This window comes from Tachypleus tridentatus, unplaced genomic scaffold (assembly GCF_004210375.1).
Source record: "Tachypleus tridentatus isolate NWPU-2018 unplaced genomic scaffold, ASM421037v1 Hic_cluster_1, whole genome shotgun sequence".
Taxonomy (NCBI): domain Eukaryota; kingdom Metazoa; phylum Arthropoda; class Merostomata; order Xiphosura; family Limulidae; genus Tachypleus; species Tachypleus tridentatus.
In genome coordinates this window covers 25,623,258-25,647,361 of record NW_027467777.1, presented here as the reverse complement: position 1 = coordinate 25,647,361, position 24,104 = coordinate 25,623,258, and the positions used below count along the sequence as shown (strand labels likewise).

Sequence of the window (24,104 nt, the reverse complement as noted above, 5' to 3'; positions counted from 1 at the left end):
CTTTGTGCTTAATTCAAAACAACAGACATTTCTTATAATTAAATTACATAAATAAATACCTTACATTTATTTAAATATTTCACTATTAAAAATAAGATAACAATAATATATAAAACTTCAATTATTTTTAAGTTCTGACAGATTTTATATATATAAATAAATGCCAGAGTTTCACTTTATTGTATTAAATTTTATGAAATAATATGAACATTTGGAAGAATGGTATCATTTTCAGTTTTCCAAACCACTCAAATAGCATATTGGAAATATTTAAATCATAACCCTGAAAGTTTTCTAAAACATGCAGAAACCTCAAGAATATTTGCTACAAAATGCAAAGTCCAAAAAGGCTTTTTTTTTTTGCCCAAATTTAAAATAATCACACGAATAATTAGAATAATTGTATTTTGAGTTGATTATCAGTTTTATTTTGAACTTTAATCACTGGTGAAACCTTGAAACGTTGCAATATGAACAAGCAAAAAATATTTAAAATGTTTAATCTTATAAACAAATGCAGCTGCTGTCCAATGGCCCTCAAACAATTAGAGTCCCAAATTTGGTACTCTAGAATACTTTCTATATGTTAAAGTGTTGTTGGAAAAGGAGGAATGATTAGAAAAAAAATGAGTTTTTAAAAAGTCTTCTTCTATATTGGGAGTGCTATTTGAAATTTTATTTCAGTTACAAAAATAATAAATTTTTTGAACAAGAAATATCTTGATAAAATAGCATTAACAATTGAAAATCCACATATGCAAAGAAAGGTATTTAATTATAAATATACACACATCTGAAGACCAAGGTATATACACAACTGTGAAGTAAAGCTGTTCCTTATTTTGTTAGAAGTTACAGCTTTTACAATAAGGAAGATTATTTATTAGAACAAGCATGATGTTTCAGTTACTTGTGCAGTCATTCTCACATACATTAGTGATCAAAATGTTGAACCTGTTTAAAAATATTTAATTAGTTAGCAAACACAAAATGAAACTAATAAAGCTTGTCTTGTAAAATAAAAAAATATGGAAGAGGTAGGACCCATATTATTTACCATCTAAGGTGTATTTAAGGTAAACAAATTGTAGCAGGATTTTTCCATCATTTTTAATAATTATTATCAAATAAAAATATAAATTATTTAAAAATTTAAAAATTGTGATAGAAAGATTTTAAAAACTATAAGTGAATAATTGGATCAACCAAAAAACATCAGTAATGTATTTGATTAATTGTATTACTGGTGTCAGCTTAAAAAAATCAACTGAAAGACATAAGTAGTTGTATTTGATAAATTTTTTATGGTAAAAAACATAAAATCAACTGAAAGACATAAGTATCTGGTCTTGATGATTTGTAGTTAAAATTATAACTGATGTTAAATTAGAAAGTGAACTAAAAGACACGAACAGTTTGAGTAAAAACATATAGACAAGAAAAGTTTTACGATAGAATGATATCAACATTTGTAAATATACAGATTTTTGTATTGCTTCTAATCAGTTAACACACATAAATTCTCATTCATAAATAACAAAATTTTTATGTTGATTTCCTACTATTTAAAACTTAAAAAATTGTATTTACATAAGCACTTATAAATATGTAAAAGAGTATTTGAGATTAGACCATAGAAGAAACAGAAAGAGGCCAATAATGGTACTTATATGTATAAAGTAAATTGATTATTTGTAAAAGATTTGGTGTGTTTTATGTTCTTAATAGCCTTCGTTTATTTTTTCATATATTTTTTTCATTTTATTATTTCAGAAACTAAATTATCTCATCAATGTCTGTTTTTTTTCAGGTATTATTTCGCACAGTGGCAATGATGGTACCAGACTATGGTCTCATAGGAGAAATAATGCTTTATTCATATGGCTTTATTGGTGCGCGTAATCTTGCTGTGAAGATAGTAACTACATATCGATTGTGCTCAGAGCAGTTGTCCTCACAGTCACACTACGACTATGGCATGAGAGCTGTAAAGGCAGTTTTGGCAGCAGCGGGTAACTTGAAACTGAAGTATCCTCATGAGAAAGAGGACATCTTGGTAAATAATAGTTTAATGTTTGTGGAACCTTTACTTAGACTTATTAATTTCCTTTTGAATTTTAGAATTATTGTGTGTAGTTTTAGAATTGCATAAAAGATGCTTAGTACAGTTTGTTTTCAATTTAAGATAAAAGAAAAAAACAGTTTTAAGAAATCTTCACAGGTTTGTGCTTATAGTTACTATTAAGAATATTGAAAGAGATTTGGTAAAAACATTTTCAGGAATGTGTGAATTTCATGTGATGATAGTGAATCATCTAATTTGTTCATAATTTACTTTTTAAATTTAAATATATTTTAAAAGTTACAATATTTATTCTGTTTCTTCATTAAGTGGTATTGTGTTAAATGATTAAACTAAACATCAGTAAATTAAGAAGAAGGAATAATTTCAAATGTAGAATATAAAAAAAAAAAAATCAGTTAATGTAACCTTCTTCCAGTTTGCCAGTTTTGTAACAAATGTTGACATAATTTTCAGTGTCTTCAAGATGTTCTTGAAAATTAAAGAATCCAGTATGTTTGATTTTGTACACTTTCTTTCAAGCAAAGCTAAATTATGAACATAATTATTTTTCTTTAACAAAGATATTTATGTATTAGGATTACAGTCATAATTAGAATCATGTTAGGCTACAAATATGGTTTTTCTGACACACATTAGTCTTAAATTGTCCATTAAATTTCATATTAGAGCCATGTAAAATTAGGATGTCACATTTCTCTTTTGTTTTCCAAGAAATCATCAGATGAACTGAATGATAAGAAAAGAAAAGTATTGTAAAGACGGTTGGTATGAGTATTGAAACGTTAATTAAAGTAAAGTACAGAACAATGTTTCGACCTTCTTAAATCATCTTCAGGTTGATAAAGAGAGTTTTCAAACTTGTTATCATGAAAACAAAAGAAACATAAATAGTCTAACATAATTTCTATCATGAGTGTTGGACCTATTAAATGTAATGCTTTGCTAGCTTTCAGTTTTTAAATTGGTATTTATATTATAATCAATATTGTATTACCATTGACTTTATTTATTGATAGATTCTTCAGTCCATCCTTGAAGTCAATGTTCCAAAATTCCTCTCCCATGATATCCCTCTATTTGAAGGAATTATCTCAGATCTGTTTCCTGGAGTCAAATTACCAAATCCTGACTATGATGTAAATTTTTTAACTTTCAGAATCTTTAGTAAAATTATAATGATTACAAAACAAACTATTATTAATATATGTTACTGTAACAAATTGCTTGAAAAGATATTTAATGTTTTAACACTTAAAAGTACAATATTTAGGGCTATACATTCTATGTCTTCAGCTCTATGCTTGAAAAACAACAGTTAATCTATCTATTCAGTTCACCCAGTTGTATATTTTGCAGTTAAGTTTGAACTTAACTGTTTCATTTGTACTTACAGTAATAGATAGGTTACACATTGAATATAATGTATTTAGACTCTATAATAATTAAAGTAGAAAAAGGAACATTGAACTAGAATATAACCATGTTTAACAAAGAGAAACAAGTGACATCCACTGAAAATTCTTTATTTCTTTAACATTTCATTTTACAACTTTATCATGAGTTACATCTTACTGAACACAGCTCAGTCTTATGAGAAAAATAACCAATGTTATTCAAAATAATAATAGTAAATTCATATGTATTGTCTGGCATGTATCAGGTACACATGACTATTTTATTTAATATTATAGTTTTATTTAATTTATATTGTGTGAGAATTAAAACACATTTGCTTATGTAACTGTTTATGTTGTATAGTTGTGTATTTGTAAACTGATGACATATTACCCAAACCTGAATTTTTCCTGTTGATTTAAGTAAGTATTGTTACATCATGTCTTGTAGTTTGTAGGAAGTCCTAGGCCTCAATTGATGACCAAGTTAGATGAAGTAAGTTAGTGAAAGTTAGGCTGCATGTGATTTAATCATAATGGGTGATTTATAAACAAAGTGTCACAGATTGTACCTTAAGTGAGTATTGTTAAAACAGCACTTTACAGAAAATTCCAGAAGCCTCCATGATCAAAATATAAATAACAGTGATGAAGTAAAGTAAAATAAAAAAAGTCAAGTGTGATTGAGTTAGAAAATTAGTTAGCTTTAAAGGGTGATATCTTAAAGTGAGTTTCACATTTTGAGAGAGACCACAAGAATAATTTGTCCTCTCATAGAGTATTCTAAAGTAACTAAACCCAATTGTGTGGATTTGACAAGAAGAAGACAATTATTTGATTTTTAGAATAAAACTGCAGTAGCACATGGGGTAACGTAAGTGAATTATTCACTAATAATACTATAATAAAAGTAGAAAAAAAAACAGTTTGTTGTAAACTCGATTCTAAGGTAACTAAATCAGTCTTAGTGGACTTTTGACAAGAAAAAGAGATAATTATTTAAAGTTTAAGACACAACTGTTGTATTCATAGTGTAAAGAATTTTGTTTATACATTTAAGTTGTTTTGAATATATTATTTCAAAACAAGTGGATTGTGTACTGCCCATTTATTGTCCAAATTTATTGCTAACAAGTCACAGACACCTACTGCAGAGAAATCCTCAGTCCAACTCACGAATACATAAAACCTTGACAATGCCTTCAGTCTATCCACTTACACTCTTGCCAGTAACAGATAGTCTCTGCATTCAATGTATTTGGTCTTACATTTCAGGTTAATAGCTATCTTACCTATTCAGTATTTTCAGTTGCACACTTATAAATATTGTATTCAAGTATTTACATTTTAGTATATAAACTAAAATATATATGTTACATTTAACCACTTACATTGTGTAATTGATGTAGTTTATTTACTAAATGTATCCAGTTGTGCACTAAAAACTCTGGTTTGGTTTGTTTTCAATTTCATGCAAAGCTACATGAGGGTTATCTGTGCTAGCTGTCCATAATTTAGCAACAAAAGACTAAAGGGAAGGCAGCTGTTCATCACCACCTACCACCAATTAACTCAGTCTACTCATATACCAATGACTGAAAGGGTGAGCATGTTTGGTGGGATGGGAATTCAAACCCACAACCTGTGAGATGAGCACCCTAGCCACACTAGAAATACTAATGACTGTTATGTGATATGCTATTGTTCTGTTACTTATTTTACAATATATTTTATGACTGAAAGGGTGAGCATGTTTGGTGGGATGGGAATTCAAACCTACAACCTGTGAGATGAGCACCTAGCCACACTAGAAATACCAATGACTGTTATGTGATATGATATTGTTCTGTTACTTGTTTTACAATATATTTTATGACTGAAAGGGTGAGCATGTTTGGTGGGATGGGAATTCAAACCCACAACCTGTGAGATGAGCACCCTAGCCACACTAGAAATACTAATGACTGTTATGTGATATGCTATTGTTCTGTTACTTATTTTACAATATATTTTATGACTGAAAGGGTGAGCATGTTTGGTGGGATGGGAATTCAAACCCACAACCTGTGAGATGAGCACCCTAGCCACACTAGAAATACTAATGACTGTTATGTGATATGCTATTGTTCTGTTACTTATTTTACAATATATTTTATGACTGAAAGAGTGAGCATGTTTGGTGGGATGGGAATTCAAACCTACAACCTGTGAGATGAGCACCCTAGCCACACTAGAAATAGTAATGCTTGTTATGTGATATGCTATTGTTCTGTTACTTATTTTACAATATATTTTATGACTAAAAGGGTGAGCATGTTTGGTGGGATGGGAATTCAAACCTACAACCTGTGAGATGAGCACCCTAGCCACACTAGAAATACTAATGACTGTTATGTGATATGCTATTGTTCTGTTACTTGTTTTACAATATATTTTATGACTGAAAGGGTGAGCATGTTTGGTGGGATGGGAATTCAAACCCACAACCTGTGAGATGAGCACCCTAGCCACACTAGAAATACTAATGACTGTTATGTGATATGCTATTGTTCTGTTACTTGTTTTACAATATATTTTATGACTGAAAGGGTGAGCATGTTTGGTGGGATGGGAATTCAAACCCACAACCTGTGAGATGAGCACCCTAGCCACACTAGAAATAGTAATGCTTGTTATGTGATATGCTATTGTTCTGTTACTTATTTTACAATATATTTTATGACTGAAAGGGTGAGCATGTTTGGTGGGATGGGAATTCAAACCTACAACCTGTGAGATGAGCACCCTAGCCACACTAGAAATACTAATGACTGTTATGTGATATGCTATTGTTCTGTTACTTGTTTTACAATATATTTTATGACTGAAAGAGTGAGCATGTTTGGTGGGATGGGAATTCAAACCTATAACCTGTGAGATGAGCACCCCAGCCACACTAGAAATACTAATGACTGTTATGTGATATGCTATTGTTCTGTTACTTATTTTACAATATATTTTATGACTGAAAGGGTGAGCATGTTTGGTGGGATGGGAATTCAAACCTACAACCTGTGAGATGAGCACCCTAGCCACACTAGAAATACTAATGGCTGTTATGTGATATGCTATTGTTCTGTTACTTATTTTACAATATATTTTATGACTGAAAGAGTGATAATGTTTGGTGGGATGGGAATTCAAACCTACAACCTGTGAGATGAGCACCCTAGCCACACTAGAAATAGTAATGCTTGTTATGTGATATGCTATTGTTCTGTTACTTATTTTACAATATATTTTATGACTGAAAGGGTGAGCATGTTTGGTGGGATGGGAATTCAAACCCACAACCTGTGAGATGAGCACTCTAGCCACACTAGAAATACTAATGACTGTTATGTGATATGCTATTGTTCTGTTACTTGTTTTACAATATATTTTATGACTGAAAGAGTGAGCATGTTTGGTGGGATGGGAATTCAAACCTATAACCTGTGAGATGAGCACCCTAGCCACACTAGAAATACTAATGACTGTTATGTGATATGCTATTGTTCTGTTACTTATTTTACAATATATTTTATGACTGAAAGGGTGAGCATGTTTGGTGGGATGGGAATTCAAACCTACAACCTGTGAGATGAGCACCCTAGCCACACTAGAAATACTAATGACTGTTATGTGATATGCTATTGTTCTATTACTTATTTTACAATATATTTTATTTAACAATAACTTATACTGAAATGAGAAAACTATTTTTCTTAATGTGTCATTTCTTATGATTATTTAATTAGGTTTCCTCCTTATATTTTTTTACCCATGTTTCTGTTAGAACATTTGGTGTCTGACAATTGATAATTACACAATATACAGATAAACTGTTACATTTGTATTTATTTATACGTTTTGCAAGCTGTTAGCTTCATGTTTGGTCTAATGGTAGCTTAAGCACAGTGCCAGAAAGCATTTTAAAAAAACAACAAATAAATAAAATGTGGGTTTACCTATTATTTTACAGTGCTGTTTTTTTCTCCTAGACGTTTTAAATGCTGCTAAAGAAATCTGTTATCAGTATCAACTACAACCTGTTGATAATTTTCTTCAAAAACTTATACAGACATATGAAATGATGATAGTGAGACATGGGTAAGTGTATTATAGTTTTTAATATTATAAGAGATAAAAGCTGTTAGGCATAAACACAGAAGTACAGAAAATCAAAAATAGGCATAATTTTTATTTATCATTTTTCCATATTAATGAAAAATTCTTGACTTAAAATGTTATATAATTAGAGATGTTTAGTATAGGAAATGAGATTTAGACTTTTCATAAGCTAAATTGATTAGTTATTTACATGTATAAAATTTACATGTATTTTTAAGTTAAACTTTTTTTCATAAAAGTTTTGGCATTTGAAATATCTGAATATTTTACTATTTTTTTAGTGTAAAACCATACAAGTCATGGATTATTTTGTTCAGAATCTCAGAACAAAATAATCTGTACTTTTAAATGTCAAAAAATGAATTGGTTTCATGTTGAACAATTCCATTTTTGTTATTAGTTTTGAGTGACATAAAGACTTGGAAAGCCATTAGAAATTAGTTTGGAGGTGAATTTTAAAGCTAAAATAAATACTTATATTCAACAAAGTTTTTTCTTGCTTTGTGATCAAGTCTGTACAAATATTTTTAGATTGTAACAGAACAGTGAATTTGTACATTTGTACTCAAGTTGGATGCTGTTTTCCAACACAGTTTTATGTTAGTTGGAGAACCCTATGGTGGAAAAACTAAGGTTATAGAGGTACTGGCTGGAACTCTAGGATACCTGAAAGAACGAGTTACTTACTGCACCATTAATCCTAAGTCTGTTACCATGGGCCAGTTGTTTGGACAGTTTGATCCTGTTTCACATGAGGGAAGTATTATCTCATTTGTTATATATAAATTTGTTACCATTCTATTATCCTTTAATAAACTAGTGAAATAAATGGTTTTATTTATAAAGTTTCAAAAACTTTCACTATCACAGTTAGTATCCTGTATTATCAGTAGATATCCATTAAGAAGTCCTAGGATTTGCAAATCCCCATCACTACCAACAAAAAAAACAGTCCTTCTCAGGACACATCTGAAAAAAAAAACAGTCAAAATGTAGAATAAAAGTTGTTAGAAATAAGTGTAAGGAAGAGTTACCTCTTCCTTTCTTTATTAACCTGATGATGACTGAAGGAGGTCAAAATGTTGTTCGCTCCTCTACATCAACATTTTTTCAATTCAAACGAGCCGTTTTTACACATATATTTTTCTCTACAAGTAGGTTTTCTTGTTATCACTGATTAATATTTAGTCTTTATTGATTGTATTAATCATGACTATCATTGAGATTATATCTTCACAATTTTATTATAAGTACTTTTAAACACTTTGAGTATTGAATGAATTTAACAGATAAAGAGAGCCGAAGAAGAATTTTTAGATGCTTTATAATTTGAGTTGGTTTAGGTTTTTTTATTTGGATGGTTAATTTTTGACCTGAGAAAAGTTTTGTTTCTTCATTCAGTCATGCAACTTTCAGTAGTTAGGGAATTGAGGATCGTCTTGTTTTATTATTTTTCTGACTTACTAAAAGTATAATAGTTTGAGTTGTTAAAAAGTGACTTACTAAATATTATTAGATATATAAAACAGGTTACTATAGTTTTTGTGTGTGACAAAGCTTAGGTTCAAATTGAAGTTGTGAACGTGAACAAAAATTAAGACAGCAGTATGTATAGGACAATTTTTTTTGTGTGAATAATTCATTAAAATTAAATATACAACAGTACTTGAAGCAACAGTTTTCTGTGTTCCATAACTATTATTTATTAAGATTATTTTCATCAAAAGTATTAGTTAGAATCTGTAATGTATTTAATTTTATTAAGTTTACTTTTTATTTCTATTATTTTGTTTTTTGCTATAGAGACTGTTTTACATTTTTAGCTCAGGATATGTATTTACAACATACTGCATTTATGTCCAAAGGTGTTGTTGACAGGCTACGTAAATGATGAAACACTACATTCTAATCTTTATAAGTAGGAATATAAGAAAAATGTACTAAATTAATTATACTTATTATCAAGTGATTTCATTAATAACTAGTTGTAGTTTGCAAAATGAGGAAGAATTAGTTTATTTGCTCAGCTTTCAATAGTTAAGGAAATTATGAGACTTTTATTAACCAACATTAGCTAGAGACCTGTATTGGTTCTAGGTTCTTTATAATGATAGTTAGTTCACTGTACATTTTCATATGGAAGAAGTTTATTTTATTTTATATTAAATTGTTTAAGTTTTTATAGTTAAGAAAAATAAAGGTATTTCAGATTATTTAATTACATAATTAATGTCCCAAACTTGTTCATGTGTCTTAGTATTATTGATTAACTAAAACTGTTTGGATAACAGATAAGATTCCATTGTATTTACATAGTTGCTTAAGTAACACTAAAAACTGAGAAAGGATTAGTTATTAGGCTAGTGCATTAATACTAATTAAAGTCTCACGTTAATTAGTAGAGATTGGAAAGTTGCAAATATTTTATGCTTTCTTCTTATGATAAATTAACAGTAAATGGAAATTCAAAAATATATCTTACAGTGTTAATTAACTAGCATTAATGTGAATATGAAGAACTAATCTGGCATATTGCTTTTGCCGTAGAAATAAACAACACTTATTATTTTTACTAAGATATATTCAACAGTTATTAAAATGATATCGTTCTTATCCTAGGTATGTGTTACAAGAGATATGGTTTTAATCCAAGCTATAGGTAACAGTTGTTGGAGAAATGATATGGTTTTAGTCCTAGCTATAGGTAACAGTTGTTGGAGAAATGATATGGTTTTAGTCCTAGCTATAGGTAACAGTTGTTGGAGGAGAGATATGGTTTTAGTCCTAGCTATAGGTAACAGTTGTTGGAGAAATGATATGGTTTTAGTCCTAGCTATAGGTAACAGTTGTTGGAGGAGAGATATGGTTTCATCCAGTTATTAGAGAAATGATATTGTTTTAGTCCTAGCTGTATGTATCACTTGCTGGAGAAATGTTACAGCCCTCATCCTAGTTATATATGACAGCTTTTGGAGAAATATGTTCCAGGTATAGCTGTATGTAACAATTGTTGAAGAACTGATATGGTTCTAATTTTTACATAATTACTTACTATTAGTAACTGAAGCACTGAGAAACATTTTTATATCAGTTATGTGAATACAGAGCAGTGATGATGTTGAAGACTGAAATGTTTTTACTTAGCTGATTAAATATCATTAAATAAGGCAGTTTGAATCTATTTTCAGTGGTTAGCTGTTTAACTATCAGTATTCAGAGGTCAAAAATGATTAAACATATAGTGTTGATTTTAAAGCACAAACAAACATGTTTTTAAAACTGCACTGTTGACTAGAGATGAGAATTCATTTTTTTTACATACACACAAAACAACTTTTTATTACTCCACAAAATATTTTCATTTATTTCTCTCCAGTGTTTCACCACATGGCTTCATCAAGAAAATAATATGTGATATACAGGCATATTATAAGTTTTCTACCTGCTTTATAGAGATTTTAAAAATTATTTGGTCTGATTGGTCTGATTTTTTCCTGCATGCACCAGTTTTCTATGCCTCACTGAATTGCCCTTGGTAATATTTGACTCTTGATACTCTCCACCTATGACAGCACACCCTCTACTCTCATACTGTATGTAAGCATCTTATTCAGATAATTTTATTACTTTTTCTGATCAAATGTTTAGACACAAGTTTCTCTATAGCAGTGCTGCAATAGTTAACATCCTTGGTTGAGATTTTTACATTAATAAGCATAAATTATATTTAATAATTATTACTTAGAAAAAATTGTGAAATGCCATTTTCAAGCAGGAATTCACAGATTAATGTTTTCAGCATGGATGTTAATCAACTCTCTTCTATTCTGCCTCTGTTATCTAGCATGTCTCAAAGGTTTGGGGGGGGCATTCTCAACTGAGGCTGTTTGTGATCTGATTCATTGTGAAATGGAGACATATTCTTTTAAAGGGTGTCTCATGAGGGGGTTCTGAGGCTGCTTTTGCCAATAATTCAGGGCAGTCTGCAGAAAATTTGGATATTCTTTTTCCAGAACTTTATTTTACTGTCAGATTCTCATGGGGCCAATTTGGATATGCCATCTTCTGCTCCATTTCTTTAGTTAATCAGTTGGGTTTGTAAGATTTGAGGGTTTTGTTTATTTACCTTTGAACCTGTTTTTTTTCTTGATGACTGAATGGTTTGAGTGTGACTACTTAATTTTTTTTTCTTTCACCTGATATTGCTGTTCATGATTAGAAATGTACTGCTCAGTTGCCTGATGGGATAGCTATGTCTTGTCCTTCATGTTTATCTGATCTGCATTTTTTGGCTTACTACTGCCAGGATATTTTATATTTAGATGACTTAAGACTTGATTCTCTTTTAGATATTTGTTGTTGTTTTTTTCAGACTGGATCTGTGATCACTTTGAATAGATTACAATTTTTTTCAGATTTGATAACGCTCATTACTGTTATGAGATATTTATTTTCCTTCCAAAATTTGTCAGAAGCCTGTCAGAATTCCTTACATCAAAGTTTAGGACGAATTGGGTTCTATGATGAATTCTACATTGATAACATTGACAGCTTCTGCTCTTTCTTTGGTTTCTTGGCTTGTATGTTATTGTATTTATTGGATAGAAATGCCTTATTGGAGGGAGTTTGTATACCTCTTGTGAATTATGAGAGGCTCTTTTTATTCATCCCTTGATGTTTGTGGGCATCCCAGAGGCATTGGAGTCACAACTTAATATCACCCATTTGCATTCTTTTTTTGCTCTCTTTGGCCTCTAAAATATCTTTGGCTTCTTCTGGAAGTCACGGTGTGATTGCTAGTTGTGTGTCCCAACCATTCAGCTTCTACACCTTGATCTTTTGGTAGTTGGAATAGAGTCTGTCTTTATCTTCAAGGCTCCTCTGCTCAATCAGACCATTGCCAATGGTGTCAGTGACTATCCTATGCAGATGTGGTCTTTGGGAGTAAAATTAAAACATTTTCTGGACATCTGGAATTTCTTCACCACTGATTCATGGGTACTTTATGTTCTGGCATTGAGGTTGGTCATTTAATTCACTTTGCCACCTCTGTGGTATTTTCACCTCTGACAGATCTGTAGAGTGTGAGTCTTTGTTCCAAGGCTATCAGCGAGTTATTGGTCAAGATGGTGGTAGAGAGAGTCAACCCAATTTTTCCAAAATCTTATTCATGTTTAGTTGTTGTGCTCAAGAAGATGCAAGATTCGCAGACAGTTGTTATTCTTTCTCGTCTCAACCAAATCCTAGATTTTTCAAAGTTCACAATGGAGTCTTTTCTCAACCTACATTGGCATTTTCACCAAGCCTGTGGAAGACTAAGTTTAATGTTGCTGATGCATACTTCCACATTCCCATAGCAAAGTCATTCTACCACTGTCTAGGTGACATGCACAAAAGTCAAGTTCTGTAGTTCAGGGATCTGTCCTTTTGTCTTACATCTGCAATATATGTCTGCTGCAGCTTTTTCTCATCACCGTCATAATTTGGCCTGTGCACACAGCATGACATGGACAACTGACTACTTCTGGCATCATCTCATCCATTGGTGGAACAACACACCCAGATTCTTTGATGAGAAACCATTAAAGCTGGCTTTTTTATCAGTCAAGAAATAAATTATCTTGCTAACTCAATATATGATCCACATGGGTGCCTTTTTCCACACATTTTTATACCAGACATAGCTGACTCCCATCCAGCTTCAGGCTATGGAATTGACAGTCAGGTTCATATGTGTCTTTCTCTTACTGCACACATGGTTCTCTCTCTTTTGGAGATGTGGACATCTGTCGAATCTCTTTTTCCTTTAGGATGTGTGCATATTTTGATCCCTTCAATAGATAATAAGAAATAATCCATTGGATTATCTTATCTTCTTAATAAGGAGCAACATCTGAGATTTCAAGGGGTGGTTGGATCAGGCTAACACTACCATTGGTGTTTTTATACCACCCTTTGTCATGAAATTCATCTCATCACAAATGCCCCACTTCAGCAATGGGGTGCATATACCATCACTCAGGAATTCCAAGATCTACTAATTGAAGATGAATATTTCTTCTACATTAATATTTTTTTAGCTTCTTGCTGTTCAATGGGTAATGGTTCAAGGTCTAGATTTGTTGAAGGGGAAATTGCCTTGATTCATTCCAACAATTTCACAACAATCCTTAAATTTACTTTACAGGGGGATCTTATTTTGGAGACCTTTACTTTCAAAATTTGGATATTTTTTACCAAAGTAAAAGTAATATCCATAAAAAGTATGGATATTTTTTACTGAGCTCACTCCCATATTATCAGCCTATTGGCTTTTTATGTTTCAGGGATGATGCATTTGATAGCCAATTACCTGTCTCAGCCCAACATTCTCAAAATTTTCCAGTGAATTTGTACTCAATTTGGGACACCTATGATGGTCAAATTAGATACTCATTGGAATTTTCAACCGTAGATATTTTGGTCCTTGTTCCTTCATCCTCAGGCTTTGGTGTTAGATACGTTAAGTCAAGATTGGACAGAATTTCAACTCTATGCTTTTCCCCAGTTTATCTTCTAACAAGACTTCTGACTAGAATTTGAGCCACTACTTGTTACGTTCTTTTGGTATCCTTCAAATTAACAAGACCAACTATGATTTCTTCTTCTACAGTATCTTCAAGAGTGTTAATCTCTGCCACTTCATCTTTGGACATCTCTATTGAGGCAGTTTCAATCAGATATTCTACACCCAGACATTCCCAAGCTCAAATTTCATGTATGGAAGTTATCCATTTGTCTCAATCTATCCATAGACCTACAATGGCCATTTATCAATGGAAATGACACACTTATTGCCACTTCACCCAAATGTGCCAACCATATCTTGTTTTTTGACCTGGCTTTTTCACAAAAGACTAGTTTCATCCACTATTGCTTTCTATAAAGCAGCTATATCATTAGTTTTTGATATTCTAAACATCAGACAATATTTAAATCCTCGGTGCTATGCAGCCATTTGAATTACCCAACTTGTTTATTAAGGTAGAATTACATACTTTGTCTTAACAGCCATTTGAGCATTTAGCTTCATGTATCACCTTTCACTTAAAATTCATTTTTTGGTGCTGCTGGTTTGGGGACTTTGTAAGTTAGAGTTGTTTGCACTACATGTGCACAGGACTCTTTATCACTCCACTTGTGTTTATGGCCAGGTTGTTAGGGAGCTCGACTAGCAATCTGCAAGTCATGGGTTTGAATCCACCTCTCAACAAATGTGCTTGCAATTTTAGCCATAGGGCCATTATTATCTGATGGTCAATTCCACTATTCATGGATAAAAGAGTGGCCCAACAGTTGGTGGTTTGGAAATGAGTGGTGATGACTAACTACCTCCTCTCTCTCTAGACTTACACTGATAAATTAGAGATAGCACTTGTGTAGTTTTGTATGAAATTCAAAAACAAACAAACCTCTTATATTTAGTTATACCCTAATAGAATCTTTCTTTCTAAGATTCTGGCAGCCAGGGAAGAGAGAAATCCTTTTCATCAATTTATTTGCCAACCATTTCTCACCTCTTACAGAACCCTGAAGTGTTATGTGGCTTGCATATACTCCTTTCAAGGTACTAGAAATCAACTCTTTGTTCATTGGGATACTTCACTTTCATGTGATTTATCCTCAATTACTTTGACAAGGTGGGTTCACAGACTGATCCATTATTCTTGGGTTTCTTTAACAGTGGAGAAACTTCTGTGAATCCCATTATTCTAGACTTTCTTTACAGGCAAGGAAACTCCTATGAGCTACATCTCATCAGATTTGTTACATTGGCCCACTGAAGGATATTGTGTGGGCTGGTGTGTTGGCTTACCCAAGTACTTTCTCTCACATTACTTACATGACCTGGCAGTTTCTTCTGAAGGTTTTCTTTTATCCCTATGGCCATTTTGACCACATCTGCTGGATTATGAGGAATATTTTTTTTTTCTCTTCCTCTTATATTTTACTTTCTAGGGTTCCTTATATCTTTTTTTTTTTTATTAGTAGATAACATTTTGTGGCAAGTATTTCCCAGATAGATGTGTGTTTATCCATCCAAATCTGCACTAGCAACCAATTTAACTATCCTTACTACTGGCTCCTACGTTCTCTGTAGAAATAAGGTGTTCTCCTAGATGGTCAACATGATGGTATTACTATATTACACTTGACTACCACTGATGGACTATCATGATAAATTGGATCCTGCCCATCCCTGCTGATTATTTGATTAAATATATTGGAGTTAGTTTGCTTTTAAAATTTTAGGGAACTTGGTTATCTATTGCACTGTTCTCCAGGGCATTATCCCCAAGATTCTACTAGTAGAGCTAGGGAGTCCTTTCTACACTCACTTTCTAGTCATTGGGGTGGTGGACATACTTCATTCCTCCAGAGGGATCAAATCATTTCCTCCACTCTTAGAGAAGAGATGGAAGTAAGAAACCCTCATACTCAGACCTCAGGATGATCTTCCCAGGTGTTAGCAAGAGTAGCACTAGCCTATGTAGGAATCTACTTGTAATAATGGTTCAGATTTGTAATTGATTCAGCTTGATGACCTAGGAAGGTGAAAACGTTGTTCTCTGCTTTATTTGTAAAAGCGTTAATACCAATACCAGCCATTCTGAGATATATATTGAAGGTAATGTTATTGAAGGAAAACAGAGAGTGAATATACCTGTTAAATTCAGGTGTTGTTTCTCTGACCACTTTATTCTATGAGACAGATATGAGACTGAAGATATATTTATTTTACAGAGCTAAACACAACTTTTAGAAATGATTATAATTCCATCTACATAAGTATACTCACTATATTTTCAGTTTATTTGTAATAATAAAGGTTATTTACATTTACTCAGCTTTGTTATTTTACACTTAAAGAAACTCAGTCAAGTTGTACAATACAATGGTATTGTAGCAGTATTTATCTCTGATTTTAAGATTTGAAAATTATTGAGTAGAATATATATGAAGGCAAAACTAAAATAATAATATCCACATATCAGTACTTGTGTTTAAGTATCACTGTGTCTGTATTGTAATTGGTACACTTAAACCATGTATTTAGAAGTATAGACAATGAAAAATTAATAAATATACACTAAAACGCTATACATTTTTGCCAAAATTTAATTCTGCTAATGGAAATATTTAATGATAATAACGAAGATAGATAAATATGAAAGCCAACTCCCTATTTGATTTAATTATGATTTTATTGGCATGTCTCTAGATTTTCTACCTAGAAATTCTTGAACAGTGCTGAGACTTTTGACTTTGATCTGGGCCAGTTTATTGGTCATCTTCCTTCAGAAAATGTACTCCCATATTCCCTTTATGAATTTCAGGTGTTAATTGGTTTTTAATGCATATACCAGTAGTTCTGGAGAGATCAACATTATATTTATTATAAGCTTTGCGAGTCAGTAGCATTGTTGATGTGTCATTTTCTAAGTAATCAGATTTTACATACCTCAGATATCTAGTTTAATTCCAAATTTACAGAAGATAGATTTTAAAGTTTCTGAAACATATTTGTAGTTTACTGTATTTTGTGGTTTTGACAAACTAACTAATGTAAAGGATAAACTATGTTGTTTCTAGAATTAGTTTTTTGATTTTGAGATCTGTAACATATTTGCTTTTTCTCATATTGCATATTAATTGTTATCAAAGAAGGTAACAAGACAGTTATTAAATTGTAGTTTTTATTTTGAATAGCTCTTTAGAGTGAGTGCAGCCCACACAGTTACGTTTCTCAGAAATTAAACCTATTTTTGTATAGTGCAGGTTTGACCTCAAGCATATTATAGATATTATGGTTTAACTGCTGCAAATTTTTTTGTATTAGTGGACAGATGGAGTTGTAGCTCTAACTTTTCGACACTTTGCATCATCAGAAAGTATGGATCGCCACTGGGTGGTGTTTGATGGACCAGTGGATACACTGTGGATTGAAAGTATGAACACTGTGTTAGATGATAATAAAAAGGTTAGTTTTGTTTTAAAATATGTTATAAATAAATAACCAATAAGTATAGATAAGATACAATTCTTATTTAAAACTAATGTTAAGTAGTAGTTAAGTGTAGTATAGTTTACCAGGCTAATCATTGTAAGGATGAAAACAGAAAAATTATCGTCAAAATTTAACGTGGAACAACACACTTAGAAAACCTTAAATTCACAATGATAACAGTGACTCATGAATTGGTGCATCAATTTAACGTGGAAAAACACACTTAGAAAATCATAAATTCACAATGAAAACAGTGACTCATCAATTGGTGCATCAATTTAACGTTGAACAATACACTTAGAAAACCTTAAATTCAAATGATAACGGTGACTCATCAATTGGTGCATCAATTTAACATGGAACAACACATATAGAAAACCTTAAGTTCACAATGATAAATGTGGCTCATCAATTGGTGCATCAATTAAATGTGGAACAACACACTTTGAAAACCTTAAATTCACAATGATAACAGTGACTCGTTAATTGGTGCATCCTTGTTGTTATTGTATTTTAAACAATTAAGCACTGACATCAAGAACATTTAATCTTTAAACTTATTTGTTAGTGGATATTTTAACACTATCTATATAAATAACAGATATTTAAAAGAAATCTTGCATATATTTACATTAACCATAGATCATTAAGTTCTGATTAAGTCTAGCTACCTAAATAGTTTAAAATTAGAAATTAACACAATAATGAATATAATTAATTTTGTTACATGATGATTAGAATGTACTGCTTTGTCATTTCTTTAATACATATATTAGTAGATCTCTTAGTAATTTATTTTTTAGTTGTTATCTCATGAATATATTATGAGATCCATCTAACTTTAAAGACTTGGGTTAGCTCTAAATTCAGGTACTAACAATGTAAAACAGCAAGGAGGTTGAATCCATATGGATTTCTGTTAGTGAATATAAATGTAAAAGCCTTTCAGTGGGAATTTGTTAAAAATCAATAGATGATATTAATGAAATTAACAAGAAACTTTACAATGTGATTAAGAATTCAGGTGTTAATAAAGTCATAATTATGATTTTTAATTTCATGCATATAGATTGGGAAATGCTAGAGTCAAACCATGATTAAGAAAGGTTTTAAGAAACTGTTCAGGATAGTTTTCTTCACCAATTAATCAAGGAACCTTCTAGAAACAATGATATTTTAGATTTATTGTTAACTTCATATATGACTGAATTGGGCAGAAATTGGAGAACATCTGGGTGAAAGTGATCATTGCTCTATTAAGTTTGATGTTTTGTAGCATATGGAGATGAAGAATAATGTTAACTGAAAATGCAAATGTTAACAGTAATGATTCTTTAAATACATTAAGTATTAACAAAATATTAGGATGAAGGTATAACAAAAGAAGTCTCATATATGCTTATTATGATATGGTTGAGTTATTAAAATTTGCTTTTCCTTCAGTTTTTACTGACAAAAGTTTAAGTAGTATTTCTCATTCTGAATAATTGATCAATCAAGATGGTTGCATTAATTCTGAGCTGGTTAAGTAAATAGTGGGAAGTTTAAAGAATAATAAGGCTCCTGAGCCAAATAATATTACCCTAATGTTTTGAAGGAGGTTAAGGAATGTATATGTCAGCCATTTGCTTCATTTTATTTTTCAAAGTACGTAACTAATGGACAGGAATTGGCAAAAGTCACTTTTCTTTTCAAGAGAGGTGATAAAAATTGCCCCAGTAATTATAGGCTCATTAGCCTTACATCAGTTGCGGGAAAAGTTTTGGAAAATCTGGTAAAAGATGTTTTCCAAAGCCAATTAACAACGTTCAGAATTTTACTGGATAGTCAACATGGTTTCACTAAGGAACAGTCTTGCCTTACAAATATTTTCAAATTCTTTGTAAAGTTTGCTTCTTATGTAGATGAAGACAAGGGTGTAGATTTAGTGTATCTAGATTTTCAGAAAGCTTTTGACAAGGTACCACATAAAAGACTTGTAAACATTTATTTCTATAGGTCTGTGAGATAAATTATCAAATTGGACAGATGATTGGTTGGATGGAAGAAAGCAGGGGGTTGTTATAAATAGAGTTTAGTCAAACTGGATTAATACTACAAGTGGGGTACCTCAGCTCAAGACTCAATCATAGGACCATTGCTCTTTTTGATTTACATTAATGACATAGATGAAGGACTGATAAGTTTACTAATGATATTAAATACGTTTTTGTTATTTGAAATTAGTAATCCAAGTTCAAGTCTACTTAACAAAAATAAAGTATTTATTTATTCTACAAAACGTTTTACAGCTTTTACAGTTTCATAGAATAACATTAATCAAGTGATAGGTCTAACTCACAAATCATGCTAAACAGTCATTTATTAAATTTATTTTCATATCTGTAGGAGAATCTCAACAGATATTTACAGCAATAAACTAAGTAAATAAGTAACTCAGTAATTAGTTAAACAACTGATTACTTTAGTGTCAACGACAGTTCTGGGTTTTTTATACAATATTCTTTTTTTCCTAAGTAGTACAAAATTTGAAACTTTATGTGATTGTGATGTCAAAATCTTGACATTCATGGGTCTTCTGTATGTCACAACATGATTAGGTCATGATGAAACTTTTGGTAAACAATACAAAAGGTTTAAAGTGTTAAACTTTTAGTTTTAAAAAAGTAAAGATTTTGCCATGTTTTATTGATATTCTGGTTGTTACAGCTTTGCTTAATGAGTGGTGAAATAATACAGTTATCTCCATCCATGAGCTTGATTTTTGAAGTAATGGATCTTTCACAGGCATCTGTAAGTAATTAAAACTTCTTGTATAAGGTGATTTGGTACTTTCAAGGAATATCTTTTGGTTTTAAAAAGTTGCATCTTATATTTTATAAAGGGATTGGTTGTTTAACAAAGTTTATCAAAACAATAAACATTTGTTCAGGCTGATTTATTTTTTAAACATTTCTGATTCTTATAGATATGCTTAGGGAAAATTACATGATGAAATATGAACTCACTATAATACAGTTACTGAAAAATGGAAATATTTAAACTTGGTTGTTTGTATAGTATTGTGATATGTATTAAACACGCATTTTGAATTTTGTCAACTTAGAAACTGTAAGATTGTTACTAAGAAAACTCCAATAAATAATACAAATTGATCTTATTTTTTATAAAATTATTAATAAGTTGAATGTGTATCAGTTTTACATTTATAATATTAATATTTAAAAAAAAAATTGTAAAATAATTTATTTATTGAAATCAGTAGTGATATGAATATTGTTACATCAACATTTTTATGACGGTAGAATAACAATTTTATTGTGTATTTATTGAAAAGTGATTGGATTTTTCTTTGAGGTTTTGTAATTATCATGATATTATAGAAACATTGAAGTGATATACTTTTTTTTTTCTAAAATTATGTAATTTTGTGTTTTTTATATTAAAATTATATTATGGAAGTATTATTTTCTTGTAAGTTTGAATGATTTTAATAAGAAGGTAGATTTGTTCTTCAAAGGAAAGTAAGGTTTATTCAGTATATTTTATTATTAGCCTGCAACTGTAAGTCGTTGTGGAATGATCTACTTTGAATCATTTTTACTTGGGTGGGAGCCACTCATGGAGAGCTGGATTGTCCAGCAATCTGAAAACTGGTCTACTGGACAAGAAGATCTTTACGAGCCTTGTGTCTGTGGCTCATCCCTTCATGTCTTACCTTTCTTAAAAAAAATTGCAAGGTTAGTTATTGCATACATATTTTTTTCTAACCCTTTTCAATGTGTATTGAAAATCATTAAGATTTGGTTTTACACAATTTTTATGTTTCAGAGAAAAAAAAAACGTAATTCTTTTTAAAACACTCCAAAAGCTGTTATTGGATTCTTTTATATTAAGGCCGTATATTAACTATACTAAAGTAGTAGTAAAGTTTAGATAATTTCTATGATGAAAATTTTAGATTTAAAAATAACTATATTTATATTGTATTTGTGACAAAAAATTTACTCTCTCAATCATTAATTAGGGTTAAGAAGTTTCTATGTCAAAATTTGTTACCAACTAATTTTTCTATTTTTTCAAATGCTTGCATTTTTGTAGTTTCTGTGAAATACATACATGTTTGTGTATTTCTACTTATACAAATTAGGAATTTCATGAAGTCCTGTTGTAGTGGAACAAAAGAAAGCTGAAGTTCTAAAAATATAGAAATAAGTAATCTTTGCACAATAGCAGTTTCTTACTTCTTAATTTTTTCTTGCTATCTGCCATTTTTATAGAGTACAAAAAATCTTAACAATTTAGAATCACATAGACTTAAAAGATGAAAAAAATCTAATATAAAACTACTGGTATCATTATTGGAGATTTGAAACAACTAATTACCTCTCACTATAAATATGCCCAACATTTTGAAAAATCTGTGGTAATTATCTGATTTTAACAACGTGAAAGATAAATTAATTGTTTCTTGTCTGTTGTGTGAAATTAAATTGTTATACTTATTATTATTGTTATATGTGGAGTAATATTTTCATGAGAATTTAATTAAGGCACAAGAAGTTTATTTTAAATTTAAAAGTAAACTTAAGTAAAAGTTTTCAGATTAACTTTTCAAGCAAGCAAATAATTTTTGGTACATAATGTTTCTAAGAAAAATTTAAATAATTTTGTTCATAAAACCAATTTCAACAAATCACTGAAGTACATTTACAGTGAAAATGGTTGGCCCAGAATTCTGAAGGCAAAATTTTATCAGTTTTTCACTAACTTTAGTAAATAATGAGAGTATATATTATTGAAATGGTATTTTGTAAATAATTAAATTTATAATTGATTGCTTAAAATGGAACACAAGTTTTTGACAATTTTTTGTCTTATAAGGCTATATTTTTAATAAGATTATCTTTTGTCTGGTGTTTAAAATAATTAAAACTTCTTCATAGTTTTTTTTTCTAAACAGTGTGTAACTGTTATCTTATTATTTTAGCAAGCGTTGAAGTTTTGGTTTCATATAAAGTATTAATATTTAATGGTGTTCATCATAGAAGTATTATTTTATTTCATGTACAAGATTGTAGGAACCATAACAGATTTTTTATTAATCAGTAATAATTTTTGTTGTATGACTGAAGTGAATACTTTTTAAGATGTTTGTAAATCTTTTAATAAATATATACAGGACTGAGAAACTCTGGAATATCTTGTATGCATGACATTGAACAACTTTGTATGATTACAATTTCAATACAAGTACAAACATTCTAAACAAAACTTGCACACAGATGTATAAATGCTCTTATAATTGGGTATGACCTGATAGTTAGTTTGTAGGACTGTAAGTATGAGGGCCTATGCCTCTCATTTTAATCGAACAGAATTGCACTTTGCACATTGGAGCCATGGATGCATTATAATAGGAATAGCCAAATCCAACTAATCAGTTAGAGTATCCATGAGTTGTTGGTTGGTGCTAATGATGAGCTGCTTTCTCTATAGTCTGTCAACTAGAAATTATGGATAGCTGAGACGAACATGCCTTGTGTATGAATATCTGAAGCAAACAAATACTATAAAATTTAATATTATTCTTCAAGATATTCAAGCTATTTGCCCAACCAAACATTAATCTAAAAAAATTTTACAAAGTATTATTTGTTTCTTTTCAGTATTTAAATCTGATAATCACATTCCTCAGTCTCTAAAGATAATGAAATATACAAGGGCTAAAAATCTTTAAATTATTACATTTACACTTCTCCACACATAAATGTTATTTTACTCATGTGTCTGCTTATGGCACTTGCATGTCACTAGTCTTGAAGTAACTTCCACCTAAATTCACATGTTTTATGAGACTTGCAATAGGAGGGTGACATCAGCTCCATGTGCAGTAACTCTTCCTGTGCACTTCCATTTGTAGTAACATCATTCTTTACCTTGGAAGTGTATGAAACAAACGTGTTCACATTTGTCTGACCTTAGTGTGATAAGATTTGCATTTGTTAATGATACTTTTACTTTTATTTCCTTCAATTTCTGTTTGAAAATCTTCAATTTTTTATCATGATTCTCAAGTGAGGGTGGCTTTTGTTTATTCTTATGTCAGTTATGATGTTAAACACACAGACTTTATTTCTACTATGGCATCTGGAGACTCATTGACAAGAGGACACATTCTTTCCTTTGTTCAAAATTTTATGGATTACCACATGCTTACTTTGTCTCATACTTGTGTTCTGTCAACTGATGCTTCTTCTATGCAGTTAGTAATGGTCTAGTGAACTATGAAAATAACCTGATTTGCTTTATATAGTGCCTTACCATTAGAAATATCACCTTACCCTTCCAACTTCTTTCTATTTATCACTCTCCAGTTTGTTTCTTTCCTCATCTTTTACCTGTGTCCTTTAATATTTCTTAT

At 30.7% G+C, this 24,104-nt stretch overlaps 1 protein-coding gene across 1 annotated transcript in view; it reads left to right on the top strand.

The window, feature by feature from the left end:
• The first annotated feature begins 1,028 nt into the window (after positions 1-1,028).
• The window catches only part of LOC143241727 (dynein axonemal heavy chain 12-like), a 96,339-nt gene continuing 73,263 nt past the window's right edge, over positions 1,029-24,104 (top strand). Inside the window, exons 1-13 of the mRNA XM_076484954.1 lie at positions 1,029-1,037; positions 1,811-2,056; positions 3,103-3,222; positions 8,203-8,392; positions 12,479-12,653; positions 12,811-13,013; positions 13,311-13,445; positions 15,957-16,093; positions 16,908-17,009; positions 17,513-17,653; positions 20,390-20,473; positions 21,236-21,420; positions 23,790-23,949. Coding sequence (XP_076341069.1) covers positions 1,029-1,037; positions 1,811-2,056; positions 3,103-3,222; positions 8,203-8,392; positions 12,479-12,653; positions 12,811-13,013; positions 13,311-13,445; positions 15,957-16,093; positions 16,908-17,009; positions 17,513-17,653; positions 20,390-20,473; positions 21,236-21,420; positions 23,790-23,949 — 1,887 coding nt within the window. The remainder of the gene's footprint in view (positions 1,038-1,810; positions 2,057-3,102; positions 3,223-8,202; positions 8,393-12,478; positions 12,654-12,810; positions 13,014-13,310; positions 13,446-15,956; positions 16,094-16,907; positions 17,010-17,512; positions 17,654-20,389; positions 20,474-21,235; positions 21,421-23,789; positions 23,950-24,104) is intronic.